The sequence below is a fragment of the Muntiacus reevesi genome, chromosome 3 (genome assembly GCF_963930625.1).
Source record: "Muntiacus reevesi chromosome 3, mMunRee1.1, whole genome shotgun sequence".
In the NCBI taxonomy this organism is placed as follows: Eukaryota; Metazoa; Chordata; class Mammalia; order Artiodactyla; family Cervidae; genus Muntiacus; species Muntiacus reevesi.
The window spans coordinates 32322902-32348805 of NC_089251.1; the positions used below are offsets into that span (position 1 = coordinate 32322902).

Below are 25904 nucleotides of genomic sequence, written 5' to 3' on the forward strand. Positions count from 1 at the left end.
GCCCCAAGAGCAATATTTCTCACTTATAAAATAAGAATGGAATAATGCCTTTTGCAGCATTTCATGGATGGGCCTAGAGATTATCATACTATTAACAAGTGAAGGTAAGTCAGAAAAAGAAAGACAAATACCATGTTGATATCACTTACAGGTGGACTCTAAAACACAACACAAATGAACATATCTGTGAAACAGACTCACAGACATGGAGAACAGACTTGAGGTTGCCAAGGCAGGGAGGGGAGGAATGTCAGAGTCTGGGATTAGCAGATGCAAACTGTTATATATAGAATGCATAAACAACAAGTTCCTCTTATATAGCAGCGGGAACTGTATTGACTATCGTATAATAAACCATAATGGAAAATAATATAAAAAAGAATATATATATATATGCATAACTGAGTCACTTTGCTGCATAGCAGAAACTAACACCACACGGTAAATTAGCTATACATCAATTAAAAGAAAAATTAAAAAACAAAACAAACTCAGAAGTGTCCCAGCACTCAGAGGGGAACAACCACTCCCTGCCTCCAGGTCTCTGAATGTTGCCTGAAATCCTATCCAACCGCCTGGAGCATTTTAGCATTTTCATAGCCATTCTCTCCTGCAGGCTACATACAGACCCGCTGTGGTGGGTGGGGCTGCTATCCTTAGGTCCATGTCTCCGGCCGGGAAAACTGAGGCCACATACAAAATATAAACTCCGGTCCAGAACTTGGAAAAACAAGCCTGATGTGCCTGGGAGACTTGAGGGGCTCCAACCTGGAGGCGTCATCCAGCCCCAGCACACAGAAGGGGCCTGTTTTCTGTCAGGGACTGAGGCCAGAGCTGAGAAAAGTGGAAGCTCCCTCGCAGGGTCTTCTGTGGTCGAGCCTGCCCTGAGCCTGGCCTGGCCTTCTACCTGGGCGAACGGGTCCCCACACCCCAGCTCTGAAGAACTGTGCTGGCCTGGAGGTCCAGGCGAGCAACACAGGGCCTCCCCCACACCCGTGCAGCTGGGAAGAAGAGGCAGCAGGGGCCGGAGGCCTGCAGAGAGTTGAAAATCCTGGGAACAGAGCCCCAGTCAGCACAGCCAGCACCTCATTAGGAGGCCCAAAACGGGGAGGGGGCACTTTAGGAACAACATTATTTATTCTATTTTTAAACAAGCCTGAGGTCTCTGGGGGCACAAATGAAGTTATCAGAAAAGACATGAGTAGAATAAAGCCCCAAGCCAGCAAAGCTGAGAAGGCCCCTGGGGACCAGGACTCTTGAAAAGCTGAGATGGGGTTTGTTTATCTTGTGCTCTGAGAGCGCAGGACTGGGACCAGGGTGCTGGACAAGGATGTCCCAAAGCCCTCTGCAGCCTGTTCCCTCTGGGCCCCCGGGGAATTCGGGTGTGAGCCCTACTCTACAAACGGTCCCATCAGTGTCATCTGCAGCGGGGAGGGAGGAGGCACCACCTCTGGAAGGAAACCCGGGTTCACTTCCCACCTCTGCCACGTGAATGCCTTTCCCAGTGGGCAGAGCCCAGGGGAGCCGGGGCTGCAAGGCACCTGCTCCCCGCCCGGCCACCCCTGGCTCCACGCTGCACAGGCCCTCCACCTGCCAGAGCCTCCACTTTCTTATCTAGCAATGGACTGGTCATTCTTACCTTGACTCCCAGGTAGCCCTCTTGGGAAGAAGCAATGAGACAGTGTGTGCCCCTGGGGAGGGCTGGACTCGCGTCTCACTGGATCCCAACGCCTTGAAAAGGAGACTCACTTGCCTTTCCCATCTCAAAGCTTAGGAATCCAAGGCTCCGGGGAGTTGAAGGGCTCGCCCTGAAACATTCAGACTCAGGCCCACCTGGTTCCCAAGTTTGCTTTCCCTCTGGTGGTGGGGCAACCGCCTGGCAAGTGCTCTTGGGAGATTTGAGAGAAACACAGGTCACTGACAGAAGTGATTACAGGACTGGGTGGGTGTGGCTGGATGAAAAACACCTCTCAGAAGTAAGCGATGGGAGAAGAAGCAAGGTGAGCAAGACTTGCAGTCAATGGTCCTGGTTTCTGATTTTGCTATGAACTGCAGATAGCCACCATAGCCACTTCCCACTTACTGGCTGGGTCCAGTAAGATATGACATGTGAGGCGGTGGGGAAATGGTCAAGCTCTGTGCAAATGAAAGCCAAATGTCTCTCCAGTTCTGTTCCCCGTGCCTCACCCCAGTTACCATGTGAAATATGGGTTAAGCAGATTGCACCCAGGGAAGCAGTGGAAGGGCTCCACATTTCCCCTACTAGGGGCACCGCAGAACTGACTTATTGGAAAAGACCCTGATCCTGGGGAAGATTGAAGGCAGGAAGAGAAGGGGGCAACAGAGGATGAGATGGTTGGATGGCATCCCCGACTTGATGGACATGAGATGGAGCAAGCTCTGGGAGTTGGAGATGGACAGGGAAGCCTGGCGTGCCGCAGTCCACAGGATCGCAAAGAGTTGGACACTCTTTCTCCTCTGCAGAAGCAGAGGCCACTGCAGGTATAGAATAGTCCACTGGCATGCAATGGGGAGCGGGCTGCCCTTGGCCATCCTACAGCCTCCCTCCAGCCCCACTGCCCCAAGTTAAAAGCCACAGGTCTTGTGCCCTTGAGTCTACATAGAAAGTTGAGACCAAGAAGGAAGGAACTGGCCCAAGGCCAGGCAACCAGAGGAGGGAAAAGCTGAAACTGGAACCCAGAGTTCTCCGAACTGTCCAGGCTCTCCTAACTACCTGTGTGGAAGGCATTATACATCCATTGGGAAGATGAGGAAACTGAGGCCTCGGGAAGAGCCGTGGCATGCCCAGGGCTGCTGTGTCTGCACTGTGGCCAAGGCTGGAGGCCAGATCCTGTCTCTCGGCTGCTGGGCCAGAGCAGAGACTGTGTCCTACATCACTGAGCTTTTTTCTGAAATGAACCACTTCTTAATTCTTTGGCTGAATGTCTAAATAAGGATTTTTGCCAATTCTGAGCCCTGCTAACTGATGAAGCTGTCAGAAAAAGATCTAATGATGCTTGAAAACGCGAGGAGTGAGCCAGCTGCCAGATTGCCTTCCCAGCCCTGCCTCCGCATCAGGGAGTCAGGACCCTCCCACTGGTGGAGAGGGCGTGAGCCCCAGCGGCTGAGACTCTGCTGCCTTTCATCAACTGTGTGACCCCTTTTGATCCTCAGCTCGCCAGCTGTAAATGCGGATAACTCTGAGGATTAAATGAGATGCTATGTGTGCAATGCCCCAGCCCAGAGCCTGGTCGGGCACAGATTTCAGGACTGTCTGGGATGGTGCGGGGGGTGGGGCAGAGTGGCCAGTGATCTGAACTCTGCTGAAAGGACAGGGGTGGCCCTGACTGCAGCCCTGCGCGAGTGAGAGCTGAAGCTGCCAGCTCCGTTTGGGGAGGCCCCGAGTCACCCCGAGTATTTATCTTGGGAGGGACAGATGAAACGCTCAGAGTGACCTCAGGCCCTGCAAGATGGAGCCCTTGGGTGGGAGCCTGGGAGGCTGGGCTGGGGTGCTTGGCAGGCCAGGCCCGTCCCTTTGTTCTCTCTCCTTTCTCAGTGGAACATTTGTTCATGCAGGAACCCTGGGCACTAGAGGTGGGGCTTGGCTTGGGGACCAGGGAATCCGGCAATTCCCAGGCCTGCCACTGGAGCCCAAGAGACTGGGCTCTGGGAAGGGCCCTCTTGAAATGAGCTGGCCTGAAGGGGAGGCCTTCCCCACACATGAGACCCACGTGTGTGACCTGCCACCCAAAGGCAGACTCTGGGAGCATCCCAGCCAGAGACAGGAAAGTCATTCTCCTTCAATCACTGACTGTCCAGACCACCAGCTTCTTCCCATCCTCCTTCCTCCTCCTGTTACACACATGTGCACACAGGTAGACATACATATACACACCCACACGCATTGCCTGCTTGGAGGTCTTGGATTCATCCTCCCCAATAGATGGAGAAGTATGAAGAACAAACAGGTCTTGGGTACAAATGCATCTTTGCAATTGTGGGGCTATGGGTAGAGCTTTTAACCTAGACACCTTTTCCTTACCTGCAGGGCAGGTCTGTGCTTCACAGACCTGGTGAGGAGCCAATGAGGCAGAGCGTGGATAGGACTTGTAACCGTGAGGCTCACGACTAATGGTAGTGGACATTTGCGGCTGGAAAGTAGGATTGCTGTAACTATCCAATCTGCTTCTATTTTTAACAAGCCAGGAAGACTATCTGAGGGTGAGGGAGGGGTTTAGGACAGTGGCCTAAATACGGCATGAAGATTACCACTGGGTCCAGCTGTCCTGGCCAGGGATGATCAAGACACCCCCACCCACAGCTGGCTTGTGACCTTCCCTCCGTGCCCACTTCTCTGCCCCCTGGCTGAATTTGGTGCTCTCAGAGGACAGCCCCAAGCTCACGGGAGCCGAGAGATGGTGAATGTTAGGGGCAGGCAGACTAGTTCCTCATCAAGTAGCAAACCTCAGACAGAGCCCATCGGAGGACATGTGGAAGTTGAGAACATGGAGTGTGGAGAAAGCTTTGTTGGAGCAGAGGTGAGGGTTCCAACCTTGGCTCGGGCTTCGATGGGCCCTTGACCTTGGACAGTCATGTCCCATCTATGGGCCTTAGTTTTTTCATCTGTCAAGGCCTCTCTGCCCTTGGGAGGTGCAGGGAGGTGGTGGCCATGAGAAGGCTCTGACAAAGTTGATCCAAAAATACACTAGGAAGACTCCCAGACCCCTTAGTCACTGCTGCCCTTCCCACCCCGATCTCTTCTCAGATGGACAGGCGGATTCAAATTCTACCCATGTGCCATCACCCGTGGAAAAAGAGAACCCAAGGGCCTTTGGGACCCTTTCCAGCTGGGGACTCCGCCAGACGAAGCAGGATTGTCATTTATAATAATAGAGTTTTCACTGGAAGACTTGCTTACCCCCTTTGACCCTCTGCTTCCCCAGCTGTCAATGCAGATAATAACTCAGCCAGCAGAAGGCTGTTGGGAGAGCTGAGTGCAGGTGCCTGAGGGCTGAGCACTAACCCTGGCCCAGTCACAGGACAGTACTGGAGAGGTCCCACCTGTACCCTTGGGAGGGGTGCTGCATCTGGACTTGCCTGGCTGCCCCAGAAGACACTAGGCATCCTCAGAATTTAGGAGTGGATGCCAACAGCGTGACCAAGAGGTCTGGGGCTGGGTCTCTGAGAGGGACTGTGCCCACCAGCTAGGCTGGGACCACTGGGTCCCAGTATTTAGCACTGGGGTTGAGAATCGGAGCTCTGCAAAACCTCCCAAGGTTTGCTATTCTCCTGTTTGTTCTTAACCTTGAATTTGCTGAGAAAAGATCTTCTAAGCCCCCAAGACCTCATTTAGTGTACTGCATAAGCACTTCTAGGGTGATAAATGCATAAGCACTTCTAGGGTGCATCACTGAGGACCAGGAGTGAGAACCCTTATTCATCAGACTCCAAAAATTGTCTCTTCCCCATGGGAATTGTTCTCTGGTAATTGATAGGACAAGGAGTGGCATTTCCCAGGAGTCTGTGGGAAGGAAAGGGGCTCCCAGAGCAGCCTGTCTGGGATGGAGGGTGGTGTGGGGGTGGGAAGGGAGAGGGAACAGCATGAGAGTAAGGCTCAGAGGATACCAGCCAAGCAGAGCATTTGGGAGGTTGGCTGTGGAGAGCGCAGGAGAAAAAGTGTGGGGACAGCTGCTGTCTGTGTGGAAGATTCCAAGGCAGCATCAATGAGGAGAGGGTGTTTTTGAAGCGTTTTCAAAACGTGTTACTGAATATCAGGAATGCAGGTGTCAATCCTTTATAAAGATGACAGATTGAAACTTGCATCTATTTTCATTCCCTTCTGACACCACAATTATAGTAAATGAGTCTTTAGAGGCATGACCCACAAAGACAGAGAGAACACAAGGAAACAGCAGCCATTACTCAGCGACACACTTAGGAAGCAGGCGGACGAGAGGTAACTGACCCATTAGATGCCAGAGGGCAGGACCCTGAGACTGTAGCAGGGAACTCATTATCAACCAGTTCTACATCCCAGAAGTTTCTAAAGGCTCTGGACCTGGAAATGTCAGGTTGCTCTGGAAATAGATGTTAGCTAAAAAGAGACTGATGACAGTATTGTGAAGCAGTTGGAGTTCTAGATCTCCCTTGCTTTTGATGCTGGGGGGTGATTGTCCCTCCCTAGCCCCCCACAGAAGGGTGTTCTCCTGGGAGAGTATAACAGAGGCTCTCTGCTCTGGGGATGTCAGCCATGGCTGAGAACTGGAAATTAAATCAATATACACGTGCTGGAGTCTGAACCTCCACCAGTTCTCTTCCTTGACTGAGCTCCAGAATCCTAGCAGCCAGAACTTACTTCTGTTCTCCAGCATGTCCTCAAGAAATGGCCCCTTTCTGCACGGCGTGGCTTGTGGGATCTCTGTGCCCTGACCAGGGATTGAACCCATGCCCCCTGCAGTGGAAGTGCAGCGTCTCAGCCACTAGATTGTCAGGGAAATTCCCCTATTAAGGGAATTTACATAAAGTAAAACTCACCATTTTTTTTTTAAGAATAGTTTGGAGACTTCCCTGGTGGTTTAGTGGATGAGATTCCAGGCTCCCAAAGCCAGGGGGCCTGGGTTTGATCCCTGGTTGGGGAACTAAGATCCTACAGGCTACAGCTAAGCCTGAGTGCCATAACCACTGAGATCGCATAGCTGAAATAAACTAAAAAAAAAAAAAAGACTACAGTTTGCTGAGTTTTGACATCGGAGACAACCATTCCAGCCGAGGTAGAGAACACTGCCGCCCCCACCAGAAGTTCCCTTTGCAATAAATGTTCTCCTCATAACCCTAACTCCTGGCTGCCGCCGATCTTTTCTTCAGCTCTACAGTTTTCTTCTTCCCAGAAGGCCACGTACCCGGAATTAAACGGGATTAGTGTTTTGTGTTGGCTCCTTCCACTTTGCATCACGTGTCAGACTCAGTCATGACCTTCGTTTCAGCAGTTCATCACATGTTACTGACTACTGTTGCCTTGTATACAGTTTATCTAGCCATCCAGCTAATGGCCCTTTGGGTCGTTTCTAGTTTTTGATTCTTACAATTAGAGTGGTTGTGAACATTCAAAAAAACCCTTTCAGGGAAGCTCCAAGTTAATAAACCATACCCAGGGACTCAAGCTCTGAAACAGGTTTTTAGCAGCACCCCTCCCAACTCTTAATTATGAGCAAACAGTTACTAAGCATTCAAGAAAGGCCTCTGACGTGAAAGATGGTGACCCAGAGCTAATGGGAAACACACCTTGGAATCCAGATTGGAGAAGACAATACATTCAGGAAAAATGAGAGGGTACTATTTTTTTTTTTTTAAGAAATAAACAGAGAATAAAAATGAGCTCTTGTGAATGAAAAGCATGATGGTAGAAGTGAACAACTAAATTGGAGGTAAAGATAGAGCTGAGTAAAGTTCCCAGGAGGAAAAGCAAAGGCATGAAGATGAAACATACGAGAGAAGAGATGAAACATAAAGGACCAACCCAGGATGTACAACATAAGAATATTGAGTCGCAGAAAGAACAAAGAAGACAGAAGGAAGAAATTACCAAAGAAATAATTCATGCAAATGTCCCTGAACGGAAGGAGAGTTTCCGCACTGAATGGGTCCTCTGTGTGCCCAGTACTGGGAGAAAAGGACTCACACTAACTCCCATTGCTGGCAATTGCAGAATACTTGTGTCAAAGAGAAGCCTCCAAGTTTTCAGAAAGAAAAAAAAAAAAACAAAAAACAGATCACAAAAAAGAGATTAGAAAACAGAAAGGCTTTGGACTCTCAGTAACAACGGTAAATGTGAAAATGTAATAGACTGATGTTTTCTAAACTCTGAAGCAAAGTTGATATCCAACCTATAATTCAATTCCATCTGAACTCCCAATCAAGTGTAAAGAGAGAATAAAGACATTTTCAGATATGTAAGCTGTCAAAACACTTACCCCCATGCACCCTTCATCAGGAAGCCACCAGAGTACATGCTCCACCAAAACAAGCGAGTAGAGAGAGAAAGAGGAAAAGATAGGAAATGCAAGATTCAAGCGAGAGATGAAAGAAGCTGGACGACTGTGGAATGAGATTCCAGACTGACAAGTACCAGGCTCCAGAGGGCTGGCCAGCCCTAGTTAGAGTGGATTGGAAGACTCCAAGAGAAATTTTGCCAAGAAAAGGAAATGTTCAGAAAAGATCTCCCTTCTGAATGCCATTAGAGGAGATTGAGATGATTGGCAGAGGGTTGGTGTCATATTTACTAATAAATACATAGAAAACTAAGCAAAAGCAGTGATTAAATCTAGGAAAGACAATAAAAATGTGCAAAAAGGGAAAACTAACCATAGCCTATTTCATGATTCAGCTCTGAGTAGCACATTCAGCCATGATAATGAAAACCCTGTATAGTGACTGAACTGAAATCATTAGGTAACTCTACTAGGAGGGCAGAGGAAGGGGGAGTTATGGGCAGGGTGGGTGTGGGAGAGGCAAAGAGCCTCTTCTCTGGAGGGTGGGGGTGCGGGGCTAGAAGTCAAAGGCTGAGTTATCAAGAAGGGGCTGAAAATGGTTGCCTCCAGAGAAGGGAAATGGGGGAGGGCAGTCCCCATAGGGCAACTTGATTCTCAGCCTGCATAAAAAATTTATTTAAATACTATATAGTGGTGATTTAGTTGCTAAGTTGTGTCAGACTCTTGCAACCCCATGGGCTGTAGCCTGCCAGGCTCCTCTGTCCATGGGATTCTCCAGGCAAGAACATTGGCATGGTTGCCGTTTCCTTCTTCAATATATGTCTATGTGTGTGTGTGTATATATATAATTTTTTATTAAAAAACACAATCCCATCCTTGTCCCTTCCACTCTGGTGGTTTCTGGAGAGGCTGAATAACCACGAGGGCTTCTCATTGTCCATAGCCTTGGCAGTGAGTTCATTGCAAGCTATTCTAAGCTTCCCTGGTGGCTCAGACAGTAAAGAATCTGTCTGCAACGTGGGAGACCTGGGTTCAATCCCTGGGTCGGGAGCATCCCTTGGAGAAGGGAATGGCAGCCTGCTTCAGTCCTCTTGCCTGGGAAATCCCATTAACAGAGGAGCCTGGTGGCAGTCCATAGCATCAAAAAAAGTCGGGACACAACTGAGCGACTCACACACACACATATTCTAAGCAAATGGGCTCAGCCTATAGCAGGCCTCTGACAGGCTCAGAAACACCTGGGCTAGAAGGAAACCGAGTTGGAGCTGAAACCTCAGAAGCCACACCTGGAGCAACTCCTGACACCTCAGGTGTGTTCCCAAACCTCAAGGTGCTTTTACAGATCTGATGCTGCGATAAAACGTGGGGATCAGGCTATGCCCAGATCACCTGCCTGTAGGAACCCCAGAAAGGGAGATGGAAAGAGGCCGGAGGTGTGCGGTAGCCCTGTTCATTAAGGGAGCTTCTACCAGACTCCCCCCGGGACACCCCAAGATCTTCCCCCAGGTCTTGCTGCTGGCTGTCCTAGTCCCGGAAGCTAGAAACCCACGTGGGTCACACCATGCCAGTACTCATCAGTGTTTATAGAAAGCAAGATCGTTATTTACAAGAACAGAAACATTGAGCTAATTCATGTTTAAATACACCAAACAGAGCGGCAGACAAAAAAAAAAAAAACCCAGAAACTTCTGGGTAGAAGGGGGCAGTGAGCCCCAGCTTAGCAGGGCCTTCCTGTGTCCCTGCTGGACTTTGCAGCTCAGGCTGCTCTTGCCCTGCCCTCCACGATGGGCAGACCCTTCCCAATGTTAGCCAACCTCCTTTTTCCACGAGTGTATCCAAGTTAGGAAAACAGAACTTTCTTCCCAGATCACTCAAGACCCTGAGCCAAGTAATACCGGTACCCAGAGCTCCCTTGGGCCCTGTTCTTCAAGCTTTTCCAGAGAAGTGTTCTGCACAGGGTGAGTCACCCAGCTCCCATCCTTCAGACCACAGAGGACACGGGGATACTTGGGTCCCCACCTCCCATCAAACCTCTCCTCGCTTCTTTTGGGAACTCAGTTTTCTGCTTCAATCAAGATCAGAAAGGCACAAAGAGAAACTTGAGTCCTGGATCTTAGTCCCCCAAAGCTAGTCTGAGGACCAGGAGTGATCAGCGACAATGTTCTTGACAACCAGGAACAGAGGGAGAGAAATAAAATGAAAAAGGGACGTGTATGGAAAGAATGGTTGTTGCTTCTGGGATTAGATCCTTCTTACATTTTTGTTCTAAAATTAATACCTTTACAAAGTGAAATGATGATTGTGGATGACATGTTTTCTTAAGTCCTTACTTGACAAAATTGGAAAGTTAGCATCTCTAACTAGTCCTTCCACAAAATAATAACTTTGGGAGGGGGAGCAGATTTCACTGTACTATGAACATGCAGAGTTTGGGACATACTAGGGTAGATGACCCAAAGAAGAGTAAGGCCAAGCTCTGGGTCAGAAACAGAACCACAGACTCAGAGGGTGAGAAGGGCACCAATGCATGCGGTTCAGCGGCCACTGACACCTAAGCGTGTGCCAGAACACCAGAGCTAAGAGCTTGGCCCGCTCCCGCTTGGTGCCCTTCAGTGACAGGGAGCTCACTTCCTCTGTGTACAGCTCTGATGATTACAAAGTGCTTACTTTGTATTGTGGAGAAACCTTCGTCCTTGGACCCAGGCCTACACTTGGGAGCCCCTAAGTGTAGGGGCCCTTTCACCTACAGAAAAACAGCTCCATTCTGCACCCTTTGCCTCCCAGTCTTCTTTGACTTCTATTTGCTTCCCTTCACCACCAGTCATTCCTCTTGTGAAGTGACTTGCTTGAGATCACTTGCCTGGCAAGTGAGTTCAAAGCCAGCTCTTCTGCTCCTGGCCCTGCGCCCTGCGCCCTAGCTCTCTCCATGCGGCAAGGGCTCAGCGTGTCCTCAATTCAGGAGATGGTACTGGCTGTTCAGAAACAGTTGGAAAGGCAACAGAGAATCCAAAATTGGGGTGGGGGGGGAAGCAATATACAAAAAAAGTCAATGTGGTCCCAATAAACACGTATAGATCCACATTAAAAATGAAAGTATGCAAGGAAACAAGGCAAGATGGTCATGATGGTCATTCTTTAAGGTAGGCTACCTGATGATTTTTACCACACTTTTGCTTTTCTCTCTTTGCTTTCCAATTTTTCTGCGATGATGTGGTTTTTTTTTTTTTGTTTTTTTTTTTTTTTTTTGTAGGATAGAATAAAATAATGACCATTTGGAAGGATGAAATAAGAAATGTCAAATTAAAGTAATCACATCCCAAGACACCCCCTACCCCGACTCAGTTCCCAGCCACTGTTCTGTGAGCAAGCTCCTGGGGCTCTTGGGCCCTGGGCGGTGGTCTGCCCCCAGACCCTCACGCATTGCAGCACTTTACAGCAGGCTCACATTCTTGCTGCATCAGCGCCCAGCCCTTGACTGCCAGATGACTGGCCTGAGGTCAAGTAGACCTGAGACCATCCGGGGTCATGGGCAATGTGCTCCTGTCATCTGCCCCTCCTCTGTTTTCTCCAGCCTTGGAGCTCCAGCCCAGCCCACAAGTGGAAGAAAAGAGAGAATGGGGAACAAAACAGAGGGTGCAGAGGACCATGGCTCATCCCTGCCAGGTCTGTTACACATACAGGGTGTGCGTATTGTACAGACAGGAGATTAAACTTAGAGGAGAGATGTGTCATCCATGGAGTGTGATGGAGCTGGGCCTGGACCCAGCCCTCTGATCCAGTCCAATGCTTGCTCCTCTGGGGCTCAGATCAGAGCCCCTAGGCGTGACTGTGGTGTGCTGGGTCCATGCAGAGTGTTGGGGCCACGGGTCACACAACACCCTCTGTGCCAGCCCTCCAGGGTGGGTCTTTGCCAATTGCTCCCTAGGGCGCCTGGCAGTCCCAGGCACATGTCAGAGCCAAGCCCTGATTAGAAGTGGAGGCCTGGCCCGGGGGTCAGAATCCTGTCTGACTTCCAGGTTCTGCAGTGTCACGTGGCCCTGCGTGAGTTGTTCCCCTGTTGGGAACTCAGTTATCCAAAGGATAAAATCAGAGTGGAGAGCATTTGACAGTGATTAGATTGGCAGTTTACAAGTCTTTTTTTTCCCCCAAGCCTAGCATTTGGGTACTCTGGGACTGACCTGTGACACTGTCCCCCATCTGGGAGGTCAGGGCAGAAGCTCCCCATTCAGCTTGGCCTTTGGGTGCCCCTCACCCCGGCTCCCTGTGTGGATAGTCTAGGTCTTAGAGAGATGTTCCCCACCTCGAGTAGGAGTGTTTGTGGGTGTGGGGATGTGCAGGGCTGTGTCTGTGTGAGTCGGGGCTCCCAAGAGGGCAGGGTCCCCATTTTGTAGTTGGGACGTTTTCTAGGGATGTCACCTTGTTGAGGATTCTGCTCTCAGCTCACCTCATCCTCTCCCCCTCCCTCTTCCCAGCTGTTGGTTTCCTTGTCTTCTAGGCTCCAGTCTCTATTGCAAGCCCCAGGCTCTGTGTTCCTTCTCTGTTTCTGCCCAATAACAGGTCTGTCACTGGGGAGGGGCTGCCCCTTTCCCCTCCCCCCAACCCCACTGGGGTCTCTCCCTCAGGATCCCTCCACCCCCCACTCCCATCCCGGCACCCACCTCCCGGGGCCCTCTTTAAAGAGGTGCCCACAGCTCTCAGGGCCAGTTTGTTTCAGACAGAAATGAAGATGGACTTTCATTGTACAATGACACTTTCAAACCATTATTCTGCCGAGACCCAAATGAAAAATCAGCAAGCCTGACACCGCTGTGATTTGTTCATATGACGCTGCCTCTTTGCACAAAGTTTAATTAAAATTTCAGGAGCGATTAGGGAGCCCTTTATTGTGCACCTCTGGGCTCTTCCAGGCGCCCTGGGGGAAGGGCAGGGTCTTTTTACAACAGAAGCCAGTGCTCAAGGATGGTCCCTAGGCGATTGGGAGTGGGGGGCACTGACAACTGGAGCAAAGCACAGCCTGTGGAGGTACGCGGGTCTCGGGGAGCACACGGGATCCCAGCCACCCCGCACCTCCACCGATTTCACAGGTGAGTACACTGAGACCAGCTCTTCCCGAGACTCAGCAGATCGCGGTGACGCCGCCCCACCCCTTCCACCCCGCCCCCTGGACTCACCCTCAGGGCTGGCAGGGAGCTGACTTGGTCCACGGTCAGCGTGGCCTCCTTGTAGTACTTCCCAGGGGGACAGAGCTTCAGGAAGGTGTCGTGGATGCTGAGAAGAGAGGCAGGGGTGGGCTGAGGGTGGGGACCAGCGGGCCCCCTGCCTCCTGCGGGCTCCCTTTGGAGGATTGATTGACACACATTTGGTAGTTATAAATCATCCTGCCCTTCCAGAAACATGCCTGGGGCTCCAGTGTGCCCAGCGCATGCGCTGTGGGGGATGCAAAGATAAGCCAATATGCTCTGTAGCCTGAACGTAATCTACAAGTGCACTGGAAAGGACTTCTGCCCTTCCTTCCTTCAGTCCCTCCTTTACGAATGGAGGAACCAGCAGGGCCTTGGGGAAGCCAGGATGCCACCCCAAGCCATCTGTCCAGCCCCACCCTCGTCCCAGGGAAAAGAGGTCACTCCATGGGTGTGGCCAAGCAGCCAGCAAACCACACAGCCATCCGAGGCCAGTGAGCTGGATCCAGACGATGGGACTGAACAACTGTCCTCATCGATCCAGTAATCAATGTCTGTCTGCAGGCCTCCTCCCCGCTCCAGGGGATTTGGCTTGTCAGGGACAGGCAGGCAGAGGAGGGAATGAATGGCTGTGTTGGCGCTGTGAGGCAGAGGGTAGGAGGGAACTCTGCCCCAGGCCAGGAGAGCAGGGCCCTCTTGCTGGAGCCTTCCCCACCCACATTCTGGAGCATGAACCATATTAACCTTGTAAGGGGTTGGGGAGGGAGCTGAAAAGTGGGGTGTAGAATGGGTGAAGGGAGATTGTCTCCAGGAAAAGATGGGGTGGGGACACTGAAGGACAGCGAGGAGAGAGGAAAACCATCATACCCAGGTTGGGGGGGGGGGGTGTCCAATGGCCTCCAGAGGGGGGGGCGCTGGCAGTGGTCTGCCCCTAGCCCTGAGGAGCATTTGATCACTGTCATCGTTAGAATTGCTAGGGTGGGGTGATAAAAAAGCAGACTGACTTTCAGTATGTTTTATTAATTTTAAAGAATTCTCTGAGGCCAGGCACCTGTATAGTTGACACCCAGGGTGTGTCCCCACTCTGGCCCCTCACTAGGAGTACCTGCTGCATGCTGCCAACTTGTGTGGACATTTCTTGTGGAATCTACAGAACCACCTTGCAAGGAAGGGACCATTATCTCTTCTTTACAGAGAAGGAAACTGAGACTCAAGGAGGTAAAATACTCACCTTGCCTAAGGTCACACAGGGGTGAGCATGAAGCCAGAGCTGCAGATGCCAGAGCTCTTTCCCCAGGAGCCCAGAGAGGGAGGTCTCAGAAGGGCTGTGGGAGTGGGGAGGAGGGGTCGGGAGGTGGGAAGAGAGGGAACCCCTGCTGCTGTTGTCACTGGCTTCTTGTTTTTTAAGCTCTGTGTGCCTGGTGCATTCAACCATATTATCTCAATGAATCTTCCCAGCAACCCTGTGGGACAGATATAGGGGTGATGACGTCCATACATGTGGAGACCAAGGCTCAGAAGTTGAAGGGGTCTGCCTCAGGTCATTTGGCTTGGAAGGGGTCAAGGGGGTTCTGAACCCTAAGCCAGGCTCCTCGGGCTGTGCTGCCCACCTCTAAAAGGTCCCAGGTGAAAGATTCTCAGCACTCCCTCCCTGCCCTGGAGAGCCTTCCGGGGAGGGGGTACCGTGGGGAGGGCCCTGCCCAGACTTCGTGTCTTCCCAGGCTGCCGAGTGGGTGGGCTGCCCGCAGATGAATCGTGGCTGCTTCTCGGCTTGCCACAAAATGTTCTCCTCCAAATATGGATCAGCTGGCTCTAAGTGGAACTCGGAATTAATCACTAATGGACTCAAAAGTCAAAGCCATTTGAAAAGCTCACACATCTCGCCTGCCAGAAAGCAAGCAGCCCAAGCTGCATCTCCCTTCCACACCTAGCCAGACGAGGGGAGGGGCTGTCTGCGGGTGGGGAGGCTGAGACAGGGGGAGACCAGCTCCTCTGCTGTGACTCTGCAGGACCTTGGATCTGCCGAGTCCCCTCTGCACAATGAATCTCAGCTAGCTCCCTCCATCCTCCACTTCGGGAATTCTGTACCCTTCTCTGCATCCTGTCCATCCCTTGCCTCTGAGACCCTCCAGTTTAGCCTTTTTCGACTGGGTGGGTCCCACATCAGAAGCACACAGGGAGCTTGTGAAAGGATCAGCTCTAGAGAGTCTCATTCAAGGCTAGTGTCAGCCCAGGCACCTATAGGTTCTGCATGCTTCTGTGTTTGTATTGTACGGGTAGGACTGAGAACACAGCCCCAGTGAAAGTCTCCAATTATACCCCTTCCATCCCAGTCTGGGCTCCCCAACTTGGGCTTCACCCCCATCCCATGGGGTCAATTGTCCCTTTCAACATGGAGTGGCCTGCTGGTACTTTATGAATGGCCTCATCTCTAGCCTGGAAAGATAGCTAACTTTTGGTTCTATGATCTACTGGTTCCAAGCTGTGTGACTTTGGGCAAATAGCTTCATTTCTTTGAGCTGGTTTCCTCATTCACAAAAAGGAGATGAAAATACCATGAAAATGACAGCTACCACAGTCTCAGCACCGACCTCTGTGCCAGGCACTGCCTTAATTCCTATGCAAATCTGATCATCTAACTGACCTAATTACAATTAGGTTGAATACATACTTTTTGTATGTGTGAAAACTGGGGCTCAGTGAGGGTAAGAAACTCACTCAAGGTGACACAACAAGTAAGTGAAAAAGTTGAGCCTCAGATTCTGGCCTTTGACTTCTAGGAAGCAAACCTCTGCCTGCTGACCTTCTGGCACTCCAGGTGGACCAGGAGCTAACAGCCAGGACGGGGGATGGAGACGGGCAAGTTTGGGGACCTCAAGGGTGCTCAGGGGATCCAGGGGCCCGATGGTCAGATTAGCCTTAGCAGGAACTGGAGCAAAGCTTCAGGATCCCGTTTACCAGACCTACATCCAGCCCAAGATCCTGTCAGGAGCCATCTCTGAGCAATGTAATGTACCCTGAAATTGCTCAAACTGAGTCAGGCTGACCCAGGCTCAGCCATGGAGATCTAAAGGAAGCCACGTGTGCCCTGAGGTCGTGTCCCAGACAGTCAGGGTCCCAGACTCAGGGTCCAGAGCCTCAGGTGAAGATAAGGGCCCCAAAGGGCTTGTGCACTGATCCCATAGAGTCATCTGGAAGGCGGGGGCAATTTAACAGCAATTTAACCAGAGTCAGAGAGGGCTAACCTGGAAGCTGAGGGCAAAGGGGACCCTGCTCTTTCAGAGACCAACGGGTTGTGAAAGAAGGCTCCCACAGGTTAGACATTTAGGGTGGACAGACCCCTTCTTAGAGAGCTGAGTCAAGGCAGCCCTGATGAGGAAGAAGCTGTCACATGTGGTCTGCCCCTCCCATTAGGTGTCATCTGCGGATCCAGTGACCAGGCCTTTTTGTCCCATGAAAGTCACAGATAAGAAGGTGGGAAAGCGTTAGACAAGGGCAGAGCCACCCTGCTCCCCTGTTTATCAGTCTCTTGGATACTTTTTTTTTTTCAACTGGCTAAATCCATCCAGATGTACTGTCATCCAAGCCACATTTCTTTGTCACGTTCGTAGGAAAATCACAACACAGTGTCAGAGGTGATGTTGGAAACTTGTTCAGAAGTGATCAGGGTTTAGTATGGCTCGATTTAGCCCTGGCAGCCCAGGGTGTCTGCTCTCTCCCCTGAGCATCACATGCCATCTGCCCCCTGAGCCATGGCCAGTGTTGCTGGGAAGCCATATCAAAAGCTGCCCCTTCCCTTTACAGACAAGGCATCGACACTAACCCTACTGTAATCCGTGCTCCTGTCCCTCCAAGGAGTTAACCTAGGATCAGCTTACATGTGTGCGTGTACCCTTCCTAAGATATTCTCTGTATGTATGTACATATGCATGCATGTATAGCCCTTTATTTTACTAAAAGTAAAATATGTACCAGTCTAGTTTACCAAAGTAAGAATGAAATAGGTTTTAAAAAGCCAACAGCACCATAATTAATATTATTAATTATAGTGTAATTTTATTGTGTAATTATAGTGTAATATTATTAATACACAGTATTCTATACCACCTCTTTACCCCTGATCTCTAGAGGCTGAATTTTTTTTTTTAATGTTTTTGTATTTCTCTTGGTTTTTCCTTAATATTTGCATAGTATTTCTAGAGATGGTGCTGATACTGCCACTTGGTATTTTTTCATTGCAGACTTTTATTTTGTGACCTCTTACTGTTAAGAAAGAGAATTTATCTCTACCTATAAACTACTTCGGGCTTCCTTGGTGGCTCAGGTGGTGAAGAATCTGCCTACAAATTGGGAGACCTTGGTTCAGTCCCTGGGTTGAGAAGATCCCCTTGAGGACGGCATAGCAACCCACTCCAGTATTCTTGCCTGGAGAATCCCCATAGACAGAGGAGCCTGGGCTACAGTCCATGGAGTTGCAAAGAGTCAGACACAACTGAGTGATTCAGCACAGCACATATATACTACTTCTTCTCCTAATATCTCAATATAAAATGATTTTCGTGAATCAAGATTCAGTATTTATATTATTGTCATATGTATATATTATTACACATTATATATGTATTATTCAAACATTGCTCACAGCTGAGTTCCCTAATACAACATGATTACATTTTCTTTCTTGCAAGACTCTTTGTTTTTCCCAGAGTTAATCACTTTGTTTTACTTTTGCTTAGGTTTCAGTGTTTCTATTATTATTTCATTTTTAAACTTTCTGCAGAACTGTGAAGTTCCTCTTCATGTGTTTATATACCTTACATCATCCATCATCTAGGTTAATTTTGTTTTCTTGTGGGTATCACTCCTGGAATTCCTAACTCCTTAATTCTAATCTGGATTCATTACTTTTCATGCCTGCTGCATTGTCATCCTTGGGTTTCTCTTCACTGTCATTTTTGAAATTCCATTGTGTCATGGTCCTCTGTTTTCTCATTCTTGTGCCTTCTTTTTTCCTTAGTTTGAAGTGAAAGTTGCTCAGTTGTGTCCAGCTCTTTGCGACGCCATGGACTGTGTAGTCCATGTAGTCCTGGAATTCCCCAGGCCAGAATACTGTAGTGGTAGCGGTTCCCTTCTCCACGGGATCTTCCCAACCCAGGGATTGAACGCAGGTCTCCAGCATTGTAGGCAGATTCTTTACCATCTGAACCACCAGCAAAGACCAAGAATACTGGAGTAGGCAGCCTATCTCTTCTCCAGAGGATCTTTCCTACCCAGGAATCGAACCAGGGTCTCCTGCCTTGCAGGCAGATTGTTTACCAGCTGAGCTATCAGGGAATTCTTTTTCTTAGTTTACTCACTAATTTTAATGAAGAACTTAGTTTACTTATTAATTTTAATGGACACTGCAGAAGCTGCCTGAAATAAGGTGCATGAGGTAATTGTTTTTAGAATTCACATGTCAAGAAATATTGTTTCACCTTCACTCTTGATTAATAGTTTAGCTATGACTTAATCCTACATTGGAATTTTTTCCTTTGATTTTTGAAGGTGTTTAGCCACTGTCTTCCAGCACAAGTCTAAAATCATTCTACTTCCTGATCCTCTGTATGCACTCTGTTTTCTTCCTCTGTGGACATTCTTAGGATCTTCTAAATACTTCTGGTGTCCTGAAATAAATTAATGTAGGCTTTAAAATTTTTTTCCTTCAAAAATGTAGTATCTCTCAGCTTTCAATTCATGTGCAATTGCCAAGTCTGTAAGAGCTGACTGGCAGCTCATTCGTGCGCACCGCTGTTCCTGGTGGTCCTGAGTAGAAGCCTGCATGGCTAGCTCTCTCCACATGGTGAGCTCCAGTCCTCTGCTGGACTGGGCAAGGGGTGCTGAGTGGATTGCAGGACAAGAGGAGAAATCATATAATGCCATCTTTTTGTTTTCACCTGAGCCTTCATCCTGGCATTTGGAGGTTCCTGAGCCTTTCTGGGCCCTTGATTCCATCATCCCAATCCCTGTTTTCAAGCAATCTGCTTTCAACTTTCAGCTCTAAGTCTGTATTGTGGATCTCTTTGCTTTCCACTTTGGAAATTTTTTATCTCTCTCATCTGCTTTCATCTCTTGAGTTCTCCCTTATGGGTTTCTTTCTTTCTTTTTATCTAATTCTAGCTGTCCTTTTAGTAGGGAAAATAAAGAAAATGCTCAATTCTCCATGTTCACTGGAAGCTATGGCACATTGTTTTTTTAACTTTACAATATACCTTGGAGATACTAATCCACACCCAACATAAAACTTCTCCTTCTCTCTAAGGACAGTGCCACTGATGGATAGGTCCATCCACATTTATTTCATCCATGCCCTCTTGATTCAAGTTCAATGGCCAGGTCAAAGTGTCTTTCCCTTCCTGAAGCAGGCTTCCAGTCCTTCCCCTGTTCTCTTCTATTCTTCACAGCTCCTGGCAGCTCCCCAGAGTGTGGTCTTCCTAATCTGGAGACTCACCTTGGTTTGAAGCAGCAAAGAGCTCTCCCTGGTATCACCCCACCCATCTTAGCATTTTTGTCCCCACTTCATGCTTGTCCTGCTCTGCCTCAGTTGAAAGTCTCCATGATGGTGAAACACAAAGAGAGTAAACACTCAGCCACTGCACCTCCTCTCTGCCTTCCTGGAGCATTGGCATCCCCATCCCTCCTCCAGCACTGACCCGTCCTGTTCTTCTAGAGCCCAAAGGGTGGGAGTCTCATGGGCAGAGGCTACCCAAGGGGCAGGCACCAGGACCTCATGCTTAGGCATGGCACTGACAAAAGACAGGGTTGGCTAGAGATGGCTTTGAGAGAAGTTGGTTAGAGAAGTTGGGCTGAAGTGGAGCCTTTGCTGGCGTCACTAACTGGGACCTGTGTCCCCAGTACAAAAAAATGAGGTGAGGCCCCTTTCATGAGGGGCTAACTTTCAATAGGGGTGGAGAGAGGTGTGAAGCAGGAGGTAGGCAGGGGATGTCTCATGGCCTGTGTGGGCAGTTCAGAAAGAAGGAGTCCCTAAGGACAGCTCCCCACCAGAACATCTCTCTCAAAGGCCAATAGAGAACACGTGAAGATGGAAGGGCTTCCCTCCCATTCTCCTCTCTCTTGACTGACTTCCCCCCCTCAACTCCCACCACCACATTGGTGGTGGAGATGGGGCACATGTGAGGGACCCTAGAGATCTAGAGAAGACCATCTGAGAATCCTTGAACTTTCTAGATGGAAAGAGGATCAGGCATGGTCATGCTGAAGTAGAGAGAGAATAAATTACTGCAGAACAATCCTGTCTTTCCTGTTAACATTTTAGACATGTCCACGCTTTGCCCACCATTTCTATAGCTAGAAATCTCTCCTATGGATTTATGCTCACTTTTTGAATAAGCTTTGTTTTTGTTCAGTTGCTAAGTCATGTCCAACTTTTTGCAACCGTAGGGAGTGCTGCATGCCAGGCTTCCCAGTCCTCCACTCTCCCGGAATTTGCTCAAGTTAATGTCCATTGAGTTAGTGATGCTATCTAATCATCTTATCCTCTGTCACCCTCTTCTCCTTTTGCCTTATATCTTTCCCAGCATCAGGGTCTTTTCCAATGAGTTGGCTCTTTGCCTTAGGTGGCCAAAATATTGGTGCTTTTGCATCAGTCCTTCCAATGAATATTCAGGGTTGATTTCCTTTAGAATGGACTGGTTTGATCTCCTTGCTGTCTAAGGGATTCTCAAGAGTCTTCTCCAGCACCTCAATTCAAAAGCAGGTTGGCTCTTCCCATCAGGTGGCCAAAGTATTGGAGCTTCAACATCAGTGCTTCCAATGAATATTCAGGGTTGATTTCCTTTAGGATTGACTGGTTTGATCTCCTTGCAGTCCAAGGGACTCTCAAGAGTCTTCTGCAGCACCACAATTCAAAAGCTTATCTATTTAATAAGCTATTTTTACATAAATGTTTACTATAGCATTATTGATAGAACTAAAAGTCATAAACAACTTAAGTGTATGTTATGGGGGGAGATTGTAAGATGAATGATATTTCCTCTTTAGAAAAGAATGTCCCATAGTCATTATAAGGAATGAGACAGATCTCTATGTGATTTATGTAAAAATCAGTTCAGTTCAGTCGCTAGGTCATGTCCAACTCTTTGCGACCCCATGAATCACAGCACGCTAGGCCTCCCTGTCCATCACAAACTCCCGGAGTTTGCTCAAACTCATGCCCATTGAGTTGGTGATGCCATCCAGCCATCTCATCCTCTGTCATCCCCTTCAAAGATAGCCAACATGAAAACTTGAAAAAAGATTCAGAACAGTATAATGCTACACTACAAACTGGTAAATGCTGCAGTGTGAATGGGATAAAATTTTTGAAGGATATTTATGTAGTTCTATCTATGAAAATTTTTTCTGGAAGGCTTGATGAGAAACCAACTGTGAACAAGAGTTATCATCAGGGAGAAGGCCTGGGAAGGAGGGAGACGCTTACTTTTCTTTTAGAACATTTATGCTATTTGAATTTTCTGGCCATGCTCACATAAAACTTTTCAATTTTTATTTCATTTTTATGCAAGTGTTCCTTTTTTAGAAACTATCAATGAGAAGTATAAGTAGTAGGATATAGAGTTTTGTCATATTTTTATTTCTAAAATGAGCAAACACTCATTTTAAAAGGAAAGCGATGTAACCCAGTGATTGTTCCTGGTCGCCATCACTTCCTGTGCCCTGGATATCCATCAGCCCCCACCCTGTGCCAGGAGAGTCATGCTTGTGGCAGAATTGTTGCGCTGCCTGGGACCCTGCATGGGAAGTGCAGTTTCCAGGCTGGGTGTTGTCTGGGGAGGGAGAGTCCAGCAGAGACAAAGAGGCAAGAGGGTTCTGTGGGTCTCAGGGCCGTCTCCTCACTCCAATCTCCCTTCACCCCACCAACAATGCCCTAGAGACCCCCTTTCCTTCTCTAACAAGTTTTTCATGAGCACCTGGCCCAGGCTGTATGCTCTCACATCTCTTATGCTGTCTACTCCCTCTCTGGTCCCATGAGGGATCCTCGTGTTGGCTGTCTTGGCCCAGAGCCTTCCTCTCTGGGTATCACCAGCATAAGAACAGGGGGTGGACTGCCCACTGTTGCATCCACTGTGCTGGGAGGTAGTGAAGCAAAGCTTGGGAGGGAAGGGAGGACTAAGAGAGATTCAATGGGGCATCAGCTTTACCCAGCTAGAGGACCACCTAGCTGCATGTGCTGCAGACCTGTTTCCTAAGTCCTCTCCTCCTTGTCCTCATCATCCCAGGAGGTCCTGTCCACCTCTGCGGTTCTATGAAGAAACCTTGCCATGGATCCCACAGCAACCTACAGCCTGACATTTCACTCCACTGTAGTCGGGCCCTGGGAATCATGACCTTGGACCCTCCAAGACTGGGGTCTGTCTCTGCCTGTCTGCTACCAGCCTCGTCTCCAGGACTCTGTAGCTCTGAGCAGGGACCACATTCAGGAACCAGAGTGAGGCTGTACCAGGGTAAGATTTCAGCTCCAAGGGGAGGGAAAGGGGGCCCCCTCTACTCACCACAGGATTTCATTCCTGGTCAAGAAGGTCAAGGCCTGCAACAAACCACAGACAGGTGACTTACCCACTCCGTCCAGGCCTGCCCCGACACTCTGGGGAGTAGGCAACTTCAGGGGTTGGGAGGAAAAACTGAAGCTCTCATTGAACAACCAGGGAATGGAGGCTCCCAGCCCTCAGCAGCAAATGCCCGAGATGGTGGCAGAGGAGGAAATAGTGCCCCATCTCTGATGGCCTTGGGAGGGAGCACAGTGGTACAGGCCTACAGAAAGGATCAGAGACAAGGCGAAAACCCTGGGATCTGGAGCAGGAAACAAATGGGGAGGGGCCCTCTGAGGGCCAGTCTGGGTCACATGGATGTAGGTTTAGTGAAGGCAGGGACCACAGTGAGAGTTTTCCCACCCCTCCCACCTGCCTCGGGAAGCTCCCACCACTGCCCAGAATCTCCTGCCTGATCTACCCACCTGGTATTCTTCCAAATCCTCCCAGTGCATCTGGTACCTCAGACATTGCCCCATGCCAACCCCACCCTTCTCTCTGCCAGCAGCAGAACCTCAGCCCCAAGGGCTCACCAGCTGTGCACCAAGTAATCGGTTGCCATGGCAACCTGCATTCCGCCTTCTGCCCATTCTACCTGAGTCCCTGAGTGAGCAAAGAAATAGATTCTTTTGGTTCCAGAGGCTAATGGACATCATCCCCAAAACAGCGAACAGAAAGGCAGCCCAGTAGCAGGTTCAAAAGTCATGAGCCAACCTTCCAGATCTGCCAAAGGCTGACAAGACATGTGTCCCTGGGCAAACCACTCAACCTCTCTGTGTCTCAGTTTCCTCATCTGAAAACTGAGGATGATGGTCATGGGATTATGGTGAGGGTTATTTGAGTCAATATGGGAAACTGCCTTGTACCTAATAAGCTTTCAATAAGTGTTAGCTATTAGAACCACGGCCCAAGGACTATGCCAGGTGTAGGAACACAGAGACGAGTAAGCATAGACTCTGACATCAAGAAGTGGCCCAAAGAGCACAGTAAAGGGCATTCCACCCCATCCATCCTCTCTCTGAAGAAGCCAGGGGCACAATCAAATCAGGATGATATGACGAGGGTCTATTAAAGGAACCCTCCAAAGACAAGGTCAGGGTGTGTGGAAACCACCCAGGATCGCACAGAATCCAGGCTAGTAACCACAGAGCCGCTACCAGTCCTGGCCCAACACACATGGAATCAGTACCCCTGTACCACCCCCTCCACTTCTTTCAATCTCCCGTGGGGATGGAGGGCAGAGTGGAAAGTGAAGCTAGAAAGATGAAGTCTAGCAGAGACCTCAGTATTGCTGTCCAGGAGGATCTTTCCAAAGCCATCCCCTCCTGTCTCAGTGCCGGTGTTAGCTTCCTGGTCCTTGTACCCGCGTCATTCCACACACTTTCCCAGGTAAACAGTTCAGAAGCTTTCTCATGGAGCTAGTTTATGTCTCTGGAAATGTGACTGCTCATTCCTCGTCATCTGCCCTCCCTGGAGATGTAGACTGGCAGAAGAAACCCAGGAACCTTCAGTCCTTATTTACTAGACAAACACAAGTGAAGTACCTACAGGATGCCAGGTGCTCAGCTTGACCCTGGAAGAGACGGGTGAATGTGGTCTCAGCCTTCAAGGAATGAATATTTGCCACACACACAGACCTACACACACACACACACACACACACACACACACACACACACACACACACACACACACACACACACCATGGGAGATTGGGTAGATGTCATCAGAGAGGTAATATGAAATATGAAAATTTAGAAGAGGAGAACCCTAGGCAGGAAATCTTCTTGTAGGTGGTGGCATTTAGGTGGTTGTTACAATGTCATGGTTAATGTGGGCTGTTTGCTTCACTTCTTGCTGCATCCCCTTGGACAAGTCATAAAACTACTCTGAGCCTCAGTTCCCCCATCTGTAAAGTGGGAATAATAAATCTCTACTTTACAATATTATTGCAAGGTTAAAATCAAATGATAGATATACAAACCTCTAATTTAGAAAGGTACCTGACACAATAAATTCTCATTAAAGGGGAAACAATATTATTACTTTTTAAAGTTGGACCTGAAAGAAAGGGTAGGGTGTGAGCAGACAGTCAGTAATCACATCTCATCTTCTGGTAAACTGTCTGAGCTTCTATTCTCGTTTGTTGAGCAGCTTCTTTCACTAGTGTGTGTCCATAGTGACTATCCCTTGTCGTCCTCACAGAGTCCTGGGGAAGATGGAAGTTGGCAAGGTTCTGTGATGCTGTGGGGTCACTTGGCTGGCCAGGGGCCAAAGGAGGATCTGAAGCCTGGATTGAAGTTGCAGGCCTGTGGGTCTCCCCAGTTCTGACTGGGAGCCAGGGGGGCTGCCGGGCTGCACCCCAGAAGGCTGCTTCCTTCTCAAATCTCTCTCAGCCCTCCTGTCCTAGGAGGTGCAAGTGGCAGCAGGCACTGGCATGTGCCTTTAACGCCTGGTTGGTACACACTGCAAGGAGAGCAAAAACATACTGGAGGGAATCCCCTGGTGGTCCGGTGGTTAGGACTCTGCACTTTGACTCAGGGGGAACTGATCGGGGAACTAAGATCCCACAAGCTCCACAGTGTGGCTTACTTACTCAGCTCTTTGTTGAGCCAGGCAATGAGACAGAATGATTAAGCCAGACAAGGCCCTACCTTGATGGAATCAGAGGCCCATGGGGAAACTAACAATCCCTTTGATTGTGATAGGGCTATGAGAGAAATAAAGCAAGAATGAAGGGTGGGCCGGAGAGGCTTCCTGAGGAGGGGCCATCTGAGCGGAGACCTGAGCCACAGGGAGAGGGAACCAGGCTAAGTCTGGGGAGTTTTCCAGACCCAGAAAGCAACGACATCCAGCTAGAATTTAATGACACTGTTTGGCTTTCCTTACATTTATTTATACTGTTTCCTCCACTTTGGAAAATTTGCAGGCTTCCCTAGTGACTCAGACAGTAAAGAATCTGTCTGCAATGCAGGAGACCTGGGTTCAATCCCTGGGGTGGGAAGATCCTTTGGAGAAGGGAATGGCAACCCTCCAGTATTCTTGCCTGGAGAATTCCACGGACAGAGGAGCCTAGTGGGCTACAGTCCACTGGGTCCCAGAGAGTCAGACATGACTGAGCGACTAACACTTTCACTTGCCATATATAA

General features: G+C 49.2%; 1 protein-coding gene across 2 annotated transcripts in view; it reads right to left on the bottom strand.

The window, feature by feature from the left end:
* The window catches only part of CIB4 (calcium and integrin binding family member 4), a 65239-nt gene that overhangs the window by 26971 nt on the left and 12364 nt on the right, over positions 1–25904 (bottom strand). For both annotated transcript variants that reach the window (XM_065927213.1, XM_065927212.1), the window contains 2 exons: positions 22720–22754; positions 13160–13256 (listed from right to left, as the gene is read on the bottom strand). In XM_065927213.1, coding sequence (XP_065783285.1) covers positions 13160–13256; positions 22720–22754 — 132 coding nt within the window. The remainder of the gene's footprint in view (positions 1–13159; positions 13257–22719; positions 22755–25904) is intronic.